The sequence below is a fragment of the Macadamia integrifolia genome, unplaced genomic scaffold (assembly GCF_013358625.1).
Source record: "Macadamia integrifolia cultivar HAES 741 unplaced genomic scaffold, SCU_Mint_v3 scaffold472, whole genome shotgun sequence".
In the NCBI taxonomy this organism is placed as follows: Eukaryota; Viridiplantae; Streptophyta; class Magnoliopsida; order Proteales; family Proteaceae; genus Macadamia; species Macadamia integrifolia.
Window position 1 is genome coordinate 264,130 of NW_024870461.1, and position 13,302 is coordinate 277,431.

General features: G+C 41.2%; 1 protein-coding gene across 1 annotated transcript in view; it reads right to left on the reverse strand.

Annotated features, from left to right (window-relative positions):
* Positions 1-9,532: 9,532 nt before the first annotated feature.
* LOC122068869 overlaps positions 9,533-13,302 on the reverse strand; it is a 10,953-nt gene continuing 7,183 nt past the window's right edge. Inside the window, exons 11-12 of the mRNA XM_042632789.1 lie at positions 10,927-11,170; positions 9,533-10,592 (exon numbers count right to left, since the gene is read on the reverse strand). Of these exons, the coding sequence (XP_042488723.1) occupies positions 9,853-10,592; positions 10,927-11,170 (984 nt within the window). The 3' untranslated portion in view covers positions 9,533-9,852. The remainder of the gene's footprint in view (positions 10,593-10,926; positions 11,171-13,302) is intronic.

The following is a 13,302-nucleotide window of genomic DNA, read 5'->3' on the forward strand; positions in this document are numbered from 1 at the left end:
GCAAGAAGCAATTTGTGGTGGCTCGATCTAGTGCAGAGGCAAAATTTAAAGCTATGGCTCATGGAGGGTGTGAGCTTCTCAGGTTGAGAAGGCTTGTCCAAGAATTAGGTATTGATACTGAGGCACCTATGAGGCTTTATTGTGACGACAAGGCTGCCATAAGTATAACCCATAACCTTATGCAGAATGATAGGATGAAGCACATAGAGGTGGATAGACACTTTATTAAGGATAAGATTAACACCGGTTACATATGCACACATTTTGTTAGGAATGAAAATCAGCTGGCTGATATCTTCACAAAGGGTCTTATTCATCATCAGTTCAATTCTCTGCTGTCCAAGCTGGGAATACATGATATTTATTCTCCAGCTTGAGGGGGAGTGTTAGAAATATCAGTTATGTTAGTCTAAGGGCAGTATTATAATTTATCTTATTAGTTTTATTTTCCTTTTCCTCCTTAGGGAGGTATATGTAATTTCCCTCCTTATGGAGGTTTGTGTAATACCTTGTAAATATATTAGTAAAGGATATATTGGTGTAGGTGAGGTTATCTCTCACAATACAATATTCCAACATCCATCGATTCTCTCTCTTCTCCCTCTTCTACTTCTCCATCTTCTTCCTCATCTCACATCTCATTGTTCCTCTCCATTCATATATTTCAACTCCAACTACTTAGGTTGGTCACATTCTATGAAGCTATCCTTGCGTAGTAGAGGGAAGCTATGATATATTACTAAGGCTATCAAGGCTCCCGCTATCGTAAACCCAGGATACCATAAATGGGAAACTACAAACTCTACTGTTATGACTTGGCTTCTTTTCTCCATGAAACCTGAGATAGGTAGGAGATTTATAAGGAAACTGCCAAGGATATTTGGGATAGTGTCTCTAGAACCTATGAAAGGGTAGGTGACTCTGTGAAGGTTTACCAACTTCTGCAATAGGCACTCTCCATGAAGTAAGGTACTAAGTTTGTTTCTGAATACTATAATACTGTTGTAGGACTCTGAGAGGAGTATGACTATTATCAAGATCTTCATTTGACCAATCCTGATAATGAATCCAAGGTTTATAGATCTCTTGAAAAAGAGCGTGTTTTGATACTTTTAGGAGGGCTGAATTCAGAATATGAGCAAATCCGGATGTAGATTTTAGGCCGATCACCCCTACCTACACTTGATGAGGTGTGTAGCTACCTTCTGAGTGAGGAAACTAGGAGAGGGGCCATTGCTTCTACATCTTCACTTGAGAGCTCGGCTCTTTTCTCCACTATTCACAGAGACTAACATAGAGGCGGCCGAGGTCAAGGGCCCTCCTGTGGAGATGACAGGGATAGACGGTAGTGTGATCATTATGGAAAACCTGGCCACACTCGAGAGGTGTTGGGTCCTTCATAGTCGTCCTAGTGTATGTGGGGGATCTACTGGCACACGTGGTGGCCACAGAGGTGGGGCTACTGCTCATGCTACTATGGCAGAGACTGATACTAGAGGTCCTATATAGACAGATACCAGTGCCTTCTCTAAGAATGATATTACAGTGCTTCGCCAATTCATGTTTCAGCTTGATAACCCATCTACCTCACAATATGCCTCAGTATCTACTATACATGTTACCATCTCGACACCTTCCACCACTCCATCGTGGGTCATCGACTCTAGTGCCACTAACCACATGACTGGAATGTCACATTATTATGATTCCTACTCCATTTACTCTGGTTAGGATAAAGTTTGGGTTGCTGATGGGACCTTCTCCTCTATCTCTGGTAAAGGACATATTCCTCTTACCCCTTCCATTTCACTTGCTTCTGTTCTTTATGTCCCAAACCTTACCTCAAACCTATTGTTTATGAGCACTTTAACTAAAACCTTAAATTGTTGTATCATATTTTTTCCTTCTCATTGCCTTTCCAAGATTTAGGGATGAAGAGGATTATTGGCAATGGACGTGAGGAAGGTGGCATATACCGTCTTGAGTCACAATTATCTCTTTTGACTACACCACAGTCCTACGCATGTGGTCGTAGTGATACTAGCTCTATCAACTTTGTGATGCTTTGGCATCAATGTTTGGGACACCCATCTTTCGTTGTTATGAGGAAACAGTTACCTCATTTGTTTACATCTTTATCTTCCACTCATATATTTCATTGTGAACCATGTACTTTTATTAAAAATTGTCGCTCATCTTATCCTTATCATAGTAATAGATCTGTTGTTCCATTTTATATTGTGCATTCTGATGTTTGGGGACCTAGTCCTACTACCTCCTTGTTTGGCCACCGTTATTTTGTTTCTTTTGTGGATGATTTTTCTCGTTGTACTTGGTCCATTCTTATGAAAGATAAGAGTGATGTTTTATGATGCCTTCAAAAACTTCTATCAAATGGTCCACACCCAGTTTGAAACTAGAATCAAAATTATCTAGTCTGATAAAGGGGGGAGTATATGTATGGTGGTCTACAAGACTTCTTTACTGACAATGGTATTATCCACCAGCTTGCTTGTGTTGATACACCCCAACAGAATGGGGTAGCTGAGAGGAAAAATCGTCATTTGTTAGACGTTGGTCGAAGTCTTTTATTTGGTATACTTGTTCCTAAAACTTTTTGATTTGAAGCCGTTCTTGCTGGGTCTTTCTTCATCAATCGTATGCCTACCAAAATTCTTGGGTCTCAAAACCCAATTGCACTCTTATCTCCTCAGTCTTTTGCTTTCACTTTCCCTCCAAAGGTGTTTGGTTATGTTTGTTATGTGCATGTTAACAAATCATCCCGCACCAAACTTGATCCCAAGGCTTTAAAATGCCTATTTCTTGGGTATTCTTCTACCACCAAAGGCTATAAGTGTTATCACCCTTCCTCTCGTAGGTGATTCCTTTCCAAATATGTCACCATTCTTGAGTCTGTCCTTTACTTTGCATTTCATCAACATCCTTTTCAGGGGGAGAATGGAAATGAAAGTGAAAAGGCTATTGATGCCATCCCATTTCTTACTCCATTACCTCTTACTCCTTTTTCCATTGATATTGGTAAAAATAAAGAGGTGGATGATGTTGGTACTGTGGATGAACTTTGTATAGAGAAGGTGCCTATTATTGTGTGTATAAGAAGGATAAAGAAGACCTACCAAGAGTCCTCCTTGTCTCCACATCCTGAGCTTCCTCTTCCTCAGTCAGGTAACATCTCCCCTCATTCAGAGTTGGATCTTTCTATTGCTGTTCGTAAGGGTAAGAGAGCTTGCACTAATCCTATAGCCCAGTTTGTTTCCTATGATGCTCTCTCTCCTACAGGTGTTGCTTTTACAGATACTCTTTATCTGCTTCCATCCCCAGAACTATTACTGAGGCTATGTTAGACCCTAGGTGGAAACAAGCCATGTCAAAGGAAATGATGACTCTTGAGAAGAACTGTACTGGAAACTAGTTGACCTTCCCAAGGGAGAATCCAGTTGGATGCAGATGGGTCTATACGGTCAAGTATTGATTAGATGGTGCTATTAAGAAGTACAAGGCAAGATTTGGTGGCCAAATGGTATAATCAAGTCTATGGAAATTGACTATCAAGAGAGCTTTGCTCCTATGGCCAAACATAACTCTATAAGAGTTCTCTTATCTGTGGCAGCAAATAGAGATTGGCCCCTATATCAGTTAAATGTGAAGAATATCTTCCTCCATAGAGATTTAGAGGAAGAAGTGTATATATAGCCTCCTCTTGGCTTCAAGTTTCCAGCAGCAGATATGAAGGTGTGTCTCTTAAAGAAAGCACTCTATGGTCTAAAACAGTGACCAAAGGCTTGGTTTGAGAGGTTCAGACAGGCCATTCTGAAAAATGGAAACTCCTAGAGTCAAGCAGATCACACATTATTTACCTGGAGAGGTAAGGACACCATCACAACACTAATTGTGTATGTTGATGATATTATGGTAATTGGAGATGATAATGAGGAGATAACTAGGCTGGAAACTTATTTAGTTAAACAATTTGAGATCAAGGATCTAGGACACTTGAAATATTTCTTGGGTATTGAAGTGTCAAGGTCTATGAAGGGAATCAATGTATGCCAGAGAAATTCGTTCGAGATCTATTGAAGGAAACAGGAATGCTGGGTTGTAAACCAACAAGTTCTCCTATAAGCTAGGAGAGGATTGTGGCCCTTCACTTGTTGATGCAGGGAAATACCAGAGGCTAGTAGGGAAACTGATTTATCTATCTCTAACTTGCCCAGACATTTCTTATGCAGTGGGAGTTGTGAGCCAGTTTATGCATGCACCCAAGAGTGGGCACTTGGACGCTGTGTACCATATCCTCAGATACTTGAAGTCCTCTCCAAGAAAAAGACTTTTGTATGCCAAGAACAATTACTTGAGGATTGAAGCCTATTCCGATGCTGATTGGGCTGGATCCATTTCTAAAAGCAGATCTACATCTGGTTATTGCACATTCGTGGGTGGCAACTTTGTTACATGGAGAAGTAAGAAATAGACGGTTGTAGCCAGATCCAGTGCAGAGGCTGAGTACAGAGCAATGGCTCATGCTTTTTGTGAGCTCACTTGGTTACGTTGGTTGGTTCTCGAGTTGGGTATGACACTGAAAGACCTATGAGACTCTACTGTGACAACAAAGCAGCAATAAGCATTGCTCATAGCCCAGTACAACATGATAGAACAAAGCACATTAAAGTAGACCGGTATTTTATTAAGGAGAAGATTGATTTCGGTAATATTTGCACACCCTTTGTGAGGACAGGTGATCAACTGGCAGATATCTTCACCAAAAGACTCATTCCTCACTAGTTCAATACCCTCTTATGTAAGCTGAGAATGCATGACATTTATTCTCCAACTTGAGAGGGAGTGTTAGAATATGTGTACTAAGGGTACATGAGGAACTGTTTTATCTGAAGTTGTCCTTACATGTAATTTCCTATTTTCCTTATTTCTCTTTCACCTCCCTAAGGGAGGAATATGTAATTCCCTAAACTAATATTTGAATGTAATATGGGTGAGATGAGCAAAGAGCTCATTTTCACGATTTTGGCTCCCACTATGTCTCCCATTCTCTCATCCTCTCTTCTTCTTCTTCCTTCCTCTCTTCCATCTTCTTCCCTCATCTCAAACCCTAACATCCTTCATTTCTAACTCCCTTGCCATCTCCAAGATGTTGATCCCACCATTGTATCTCATCCCTACTAGCATCATCTGAACCTTCTATCAATCCCCCATTCTACAAGCATCTCGTCTCCTCTTTTCGAGATGCCTGCCTCATTGGTTCCCATGCCCCCTACATCGCTGCAACAACCCCCTTGATCATCGTTTACCCATGGCTCCCTGCACATCAGTGAAACCTTGGGAGGTTCTACAATGCTTCTCTAGTCTACTCAGGCCATTCTTGAGCTCACTGTGCCTACTGCAGGTCTTTCTCTTGGCCATGCCTAAACGATAGTCTACCCTCATGATCTCAGGCCAGATTAGGCCTTGCTGAGCAGGTCAAACCTTATCAGGCATCCTGCATGGCTCTTTGGAAGCTGCTTTAACAACCATTAGGCATAGGCAGGCCCATCTTGTGTTCCCAGAGCCAAATCTGTGCTAACTCAAATTTCCTTGAGCCCCTTCCTACTAACATTGTTATTGGTGGTGCTACTGATGCCACCATTCTCTAGAAGAATCCAGGTCAACTTGGTTCTCCTAGAAGGTTAAAGGGATTATTTACAAGGCCATGGTCGCCAATACTACCTAGCCCTCTCCCCTCAAGGAACAATAGAGAATGTTGAAACCCAAACCTACTTCACTAACCTTTAAGACCTCCTCCCACTCTTTGGAGCAATCATTGCCCCCCGTATCTCTTCCCAAATGATCCCCTAGACCATATGAAATGTGCGAGGATGAACTCCTATGAAAGCATGCCACCATTCGTGATCGTCTCAAATATTCCCACGCTTCCCTGTGTTGCCTTCTTGAAACTAGAGTCCACGAGTGCCATGCTCCCCGAATTGTCTCCTCCATTGCCCCCTCATGATCCCTCCTGTCTAACTATGCTCACTATTTAAATGGGCATTATGGATTTTATGGGATTCCCTCTTTCTCCATATCTCTTTCATTTCCTTTTCTACCCAAGCCATCCACCTTTCCTTTTCTTCTCCTTTCGGGTCTCCCTTCTACTCCTTTTCGGCTATAAACGCTCATAATCATGCTCATGATGGGCTCTCCCTCTGGTTTGATCTGTGCTATGTTTCCCCTTCCATTGGCTCCCTCCCTTGGGGTCTGGCGTGTGATTTCAATGTGGTTAGAGCTAGCCAAAAGAAGGTTGGGAGAGACCCCATTAATCATACCTCGGTTGAGTCCTTCAATGACTATATTAATGATATAGCCATGAATGACTTAATATGATCTGGAGCAAAGCTCACTTGGAAAAATCGCAAGAGCGGTCCGGCTCGAGTGGCCTGAAAATTAGACAGAGTCCTTGTCTTGGCTTGATTCCTACCTCTCCTCCCATGTTTGCTTTGATCTTTCAGTCATTTTTGATCACTCTCACATCTCTCTCCTTGTTCCTCCTCACATCTCTTTTGGGCCCAAGCCATTCAAATTCTTTGATATGTGGACCCTCCATGAGGACTTCCTCTATGTTGTCCAGGGAGCATGGGCTATGCTAGTGCAAGCTTTCTCCTTCCCCCTCATTGCCTTTGCAGAGAAGCTCAAAAGTGACAAATTCGCTCTCAAGATTTGGAATTCCAACTCTTTTGGAAACATCTCCTTCAGAGTCTCTTCCTGTCGAGATAAGCTTGATCATATCTAATCAATCCTCCAACTTGATCTTCACAATCCCTCCCTGGTAAAGGAAGATAAATTAACCTCCTTTGAGCTCTCCTCTCCCTTTGCTAGGAACGGCTCCACCCTCAACCCTAAAAACACTAGAGCTGAGGCTACCTCCTACTTCTCTGACCTTTTTCATCCCTCCTCCCCCTCCTATAACCCCTTACTCCCTTGATCTTCTCAACAAATTCTTTCTCGCCCACCTCCTTTCTTCCCTTCAAGCGATTCCATTAGAGGATAAGATCGTGGCTATAGTCCTTTCCCACAAATCCAAAAAGTCCCCTTGGCCGGATGGATTTAGCATGGTAATTGTCTCCTCTTATTGGCATATCATTAGTTTTGACCTCCTTTTATGCTATCAGGAGCTTCTTTCTTAATCTCATCTAGATCAAAGATATTAACCAAACCTTCCTCTGCCTCATCCCTAAAAAAGAGGGTGCAAAGTCTCTACTTGATTTCATACCATTTCTCTTTGCAACATTTGGTACAAATCCATAGCCAAAATCCTGGCTAACAGTATCCAATTGGTCATTGATTCCCTAGTCAGTCCAAACCAATCAGCCTTTATTGCTGGAAAAAGCATTGCTAATAATATTATTCTTTGCCATGACACTGGCAGAGAGTATTATAGGAAATCTCACTCCTCTTCTGCTCGTTTCAAAATTGACATCCATAAAGCTTTTGACTCCATCATATGAGATTTCATCTCCAGAGTCTTGCTCCAGATGTCCTTCCCTCCTTTCTTCCATTGGATCCATTCTTGCATTTCCTCTCCCTCCTTTGTCTAGTCAGTGGTAGCCTTACTGGATACTTCTTCTCCTTCGTGGGTCTTAGGAAAGGCCGCCCCCTATCTCCTTCCTCTCCTCTCTTTCTCTTGAAGTCCTCTCTCGCTCCATCCAATACTCCATAGACCTCCACCTCATCTCTCTAATTCCCAAATACAAATCCCTTATGCTCATTCATCTGGCCTTTGTGGACGACCTCATGATTTTCTCGAAGTCCGATCCATGTCCTCCCTCCATCTCTTTGAGATCCTCTTTGGTATTTGCATAAATTTCCTTAAATTTAATCTCTTTCTCTCCAAAGTCTGTTTCTTTTCAAGCCTGCCTCCTCCAAATCACGGGCTTCTCTCTTGGCTCCCATTATTGCACCCCAAATGCTTGACCTTAAAAGGAAACGAATTCAACCCAAGAAAGGAAAACTCCTCTCCTATGTCAGTCGTCTGATTCTTATAAGATCTGTTCTCCAATCCATGTACCTCTACAGTACTGGCATATTAGTGCCTCCTGTTGCCATCTCCAGATTTATTGAGAGCCTCCTCTGTTCCTTCCTCTAGAAAGGCACACACACCTCCATCCTTTTAAGATGGGTAAAAGTTTGCCTCCCAAAATCAAAAGGAGGTCTCGGCTTGAGAAGAATCAACTATGTTAATTGCCTCAAGCTCATCTCGAAGATTGCTTCCAAGCACAATAGTATTTGGGTCTCTTGGGATCTCCTTCCTCCTCAAGAATGATTCCCTTTGCATTTCCCTCTCTTAACTCCTCTTGGATCTGGTACAAAATCCTTTCTGCCAAATCAAAAGCCTTAGGAGTCTTTCCTGCATTATTGGTAATGGCTTCACAACCTCTCTTTGGTTGGACCCCTGATACTCTTCTGGCATCCTTCTCTCCTTGATCAACCTTAGAATTATCTATTCATCTGGCCTGAGCATATCTGCCAAGGTTGCCTCTATCATCATCCACTCTTAGGATAATTGGTCCCCTCCTCCTTCCTCTCCACCTCTCTCTAACCTCTAGTCCCCCCTTCCTCCTATTTCCCCTGGTCATCAGGGAAGGCAGGACAAGACCATCTAAACCTTATCCTCCTTGGGACTGTTTACTTCTTCCTCTGCTTAGGACTTCATTCCCATCAGGGGGCCTCTCATCCCCTTGGTACAACATTATTTTGTTCAAAGGCCACATCCCTCGCTATTCATTGCTTGTCTAGCCCTCTCCAACATTCTCCATGCACAGTCTTTCCTCATTTATTAGCATATTCAGAGCCCCCCCTCTTACTATCTCTACTGAAGTGGTACCAAATATGTCGACCATCTTTTTTTCTCTTGCCCCTTCTCTTCCACTGTCTAAAAGACGGTCCTTAGCAACTGCTGGCCATCTCGTAGAAGTATCCTCCCAGTGAATAGAGAATGGATTTGGCTTGACATGACTTTTAATGAATCCTCCGTTTTGTGATATTATTGGAAAACTCACCTATTGCGCTACTATCAACCATATCTGGATTGAGCGCAATCTTCGTAGATGAATTTTCAATTTTCATTCTTTCGATAAAATTTGAAAAATCATCTACTTCGATGTTAGGTCCAAACTTGGTTGCCTTTGTCACCGCATAGTCTCCGACACCCCAAGGAACATGCTAATTGTCGTGTCCTAGGGTCTCCCTATTTCTTTCCCCCCTCCCCCAATTGATGTTTCATTGTTCTATTGATGGTCCTATCCTTGTCCTTAGTTGCTAAGTGTTTTCTTGTGGCCTTTCGCTTGTTTCGCCTTCTACCCCTTATCCCTTGTATATTATTTTCCTCTTGATAATGAATTTATTTACTCATTAAGAAAAAAAAAAAAAAACCCGTTAAGAATTACTTAATTGCATGTGTCTGAAAATTAGTTTCTGTAAATAAGAATAAAGCCCTGAATACTCTTTTAAGACATCGAAAGAATTTCCAAAGTACAAATTCCTATGAGAACATGTCAAAAGTTGACAACATTTGTTCAAAACTAAAGTAATGAAAGAGGCCTTTTTACACTAAGGTACAATTTGACACAAGGACAGAATTGTGGACTCAAATAAACACTCAAAACTCTTGTCAACTTCTTCAAAGAACACAAAAGAATGTTCTACCGAAAAAAAAACACAAAAGAATGGACTACCATAATTACGAGCTAATAAGACCAATAATTAAGTAGTTAGATGTCTCCCAACAGCAGCTCCACCACTAAAACTCTTGAATAATGCACATGGATGTACAATGGGCAGTACTCAGATAAGCATATTTAATTCTGAAAGATCGTCCATGGGTATCTCAAGGCCCATTGAATCATGGTCTTGCAAGCCATCTTCATCCAAATCCAACCACGAACTGAGATCTTGGTTACCACCAAGGTCATTTGATACGCCTATTCCTATAGAATCCAATTCTTGTAGCTGCAAGTTTGTAAGGTCAATAGGTTCCTCAGTTCTTTTAGACGAATCCTGAGGAATGTTACCAGGGGATATCAACCCCATTTCTCCACTTACTTTGACACCACCATGAGTCACTGTTTCACTGGAACCACGCCCAGATGGGAACACAGAATGAGTTGTTTCTGCAAGCCTTCCAAGAAGTCCATTTCCTGAAGTTGATAGTTGAGCTGTCTTTTGCTTGGGTTTTGTTTTTGTTTTGTGTTCATCCCTACAATTGCCCGATGATGGATGGCCAGCTTTGGCCACGGAATTTCTTGATAAAATATCCTTCTTGTGATCCCTCTCTCTCTCACTTCTCTTTCCTTTTTCTCCACCCAAGAGAGAGTTTCCAAGGGCTGATCTGGCTCTTGAGGCAGCACTTCCCACAACATCATCAAGCAGCACTTCCTTCTTCTTCCCTCTGTTTAAAGGTTCATGTTTAGCAAAAGTTTGCTCAGATGAGTGAGCATGAACTTGAAATGCACCTGATGAACCCCTGTCAAGCTTATCAATGTGAGGACCATTTCGCTCAAGCGTACTGGAACAGGCACCAACAGCTGTAGATGAAAACCCACACTTTACATGCAGTTAATGTTGAGAATAAAGATAGCTTATGAATTCATATTGCAGAAATATTTATAGAACTAAAGGGTAAGTGTTAAGGAGCAAGCATCCATGAAATGTAAAACTGGGAAACCCAATAGAAACTAATACTTTCCGACTGGCTGGAGCCACCAACACTGAGTATGAGGACTGAGGAGTGACAGAATTAATCGCTTGCTCTTCCAAAGACCATAAGTAAGTTTGTACAGAAAAGAAGATCATAATTAAATTCTTGCAGCTTCAATTTGCATTGTATCAAACACTATATGAGCATTAAAATTAGCATACCAGATGCTCTGGCCTCAGGCTGACAGCTCCCAGCCACAGCATACATATTTGTGGAAGCCCCACCAACATCTACAGTTATAGCATCTTTTCTGGAGAAAAGGGCATTCCGTAATGCAGGATCACTAAAGCAACTTATTCCAGTGTCCTCAAACTTTCGACATCTTGTAAGAGTTCGCTTCACAAAAGCCATAGCAACTTGCCTTGAAACCTTGTTGACCCCACTCTTAGAACTTCTCCGGCGAGCCTGCCAAAAGTACACTTCAAGTTATACCACTAACAGAAGCAACTAGTTCCCAATTATCCCGCAAACTGAAGAAAATGAAGGCTCTGCTTCTTTTGTTGTAAAATTTTCCCTGCAAATGATATTTCACAGTAAAATTTCCTCTATGTATTTTTTTTTTTACATTTTGTCAAAAGAAACATCTGAAGATGCAATTACAGGATAATTTCCTTTTCCACCGTTTCTACCATGCAACTATGTAAGGCGGAAAAGGAGAAACAAATGACCTATGAGAACATTACAGCTAAATTCTCTCTTTTTTTCTTTTTTTTAACTTTGATTCCTCTATCCGTAGAATGATATTTTGTATCACACTTGCAAATGATTCATAAAAAAGATGTGTAGAATATGAAATACAAGTATCCAAATATTATGACAAAACATCTTTTGTATAAAAGAAAGATACATATGGTCATGGTACATACAAGATAGAAGATATCTTGTACTCAGTGGGCAATGTTGGGCAATTAAGAAGTGTCATATAGATAAGTTAGGTATAAAAGAGATGAATATGTAAGATGGATGTGAGTCAAAACTAGGAAGGATAAATTAAGTAATGACTAAATTAGAGCTGATTTGGGAGTTGGCCCGATTCATGATAAGCTCCGATAAATCATTTGAGGTTGCATGGCCATGTTCAACGGAGGGCTTGGGATTCATCAATAGATAGAAGTGGGTTGATTTAAATTGAAGGATCTAAAAGAGCTAGGGGCAGGCCTAAAATGACCATGGGAGAAGTGGTAAGGAAAGACATACACAGTTTAGGACTTGTCCCGGGTATGACCTCGAATAGAGTTGATTGGAGGCTAGGATCCATGTAGCTAACCCCATTTAGGTGGGTTTTTTCTGATTTATTATTGTTGTTGTGCTCCTCTCCTTTTATTTTCTTTCTAGTTTTATTTTTGGCTTTGCACGGATCCACGTAGCTGACCCTATTAAGTTGGGATAATTCTGAGCTATTGTAGTTGTATAAAAAGAAAGATGCAAAATCTATTACAAATATTCATATTTTGCACAAACTTATTACAACAGCACTTGTACATAATTCAGGAAAAACCATGTCTATACATCAATCAATTAATGTCTTCAGCGTAAGCATGGTTCAAAATCTCGCCGGCATCTCAACGAGGAGGGCAGGAGAGGAGGGAGAGGAGGTAAGAGGCCTCAACATGATAGGAGTTGTGATAGCGGAGAGATTGCATTGAAACACGGAGCGCCGATCGATGGTGATAAAAGGAAAACAGATTGCGATTGTTGTCATAAAAAGATTATGGATGGTGAGGCCACAAGACTCATTTGGCAAGAATTTCTCATATGTGGCTATATGCATTGAAGTACTTGATGAGATTACTAGGGCCATAGCTGAAGACATAGAGGGAGGGAATAGGAGGAAAACGGCCAAGGAAAAGGCGAGGATAGAATTTGAGGAGGCACTTCATGCTCCCCAGCAACATTATGATGATGACAATGATGATAACAATGATGACCCTACATATGTGCCTGATGGTAATGAGGGAGACATTTCAAGTAAGAGTGGCCAAGAAGACTACATGATAATTCAAGTAACTACTCACCACAAGTATCTACGAAAAATTAGAGTGGTTGAAGTTAAGGAAGCCCTTAAGAAAGGTGAAAGTAGGCAAGATCAATGCCTGATGAGGTCCCAATAGAAGTGGAAGAACCTAGGTTCTTAGTTGTCACACACCAAACTGAACCAAGGCATTCAAGGCAGGAATTTCAAGGTGACACTAGCAACGTGACTAAGGCACCAGTCCAGGCTGAGCTGCCTGAACTCCTAGACGACGCCTTGACAACTATGTGTAAGTTTATGTGGAGTATCTTGGTTAACCAATCCTTTTAAAAAGATTATGAGCACAAAGAGAATGCCAGATGATTGGAGTAACACTAACGTTCGGATCTATAAAAATAAAGGTGATATTCAAAGTTGGAATAAATATAGAGATATAAAACTAAGGCTCCGTTTGGTATCGTTCTAAAAAAATGTTTTTGGAGTATTTTCGTTCTATTGGAATGAAAAAACAGAATAAAGTATTTGGTGCACTTATGGTTTGTTTCTGTTTTTTGGAACAAAAAAT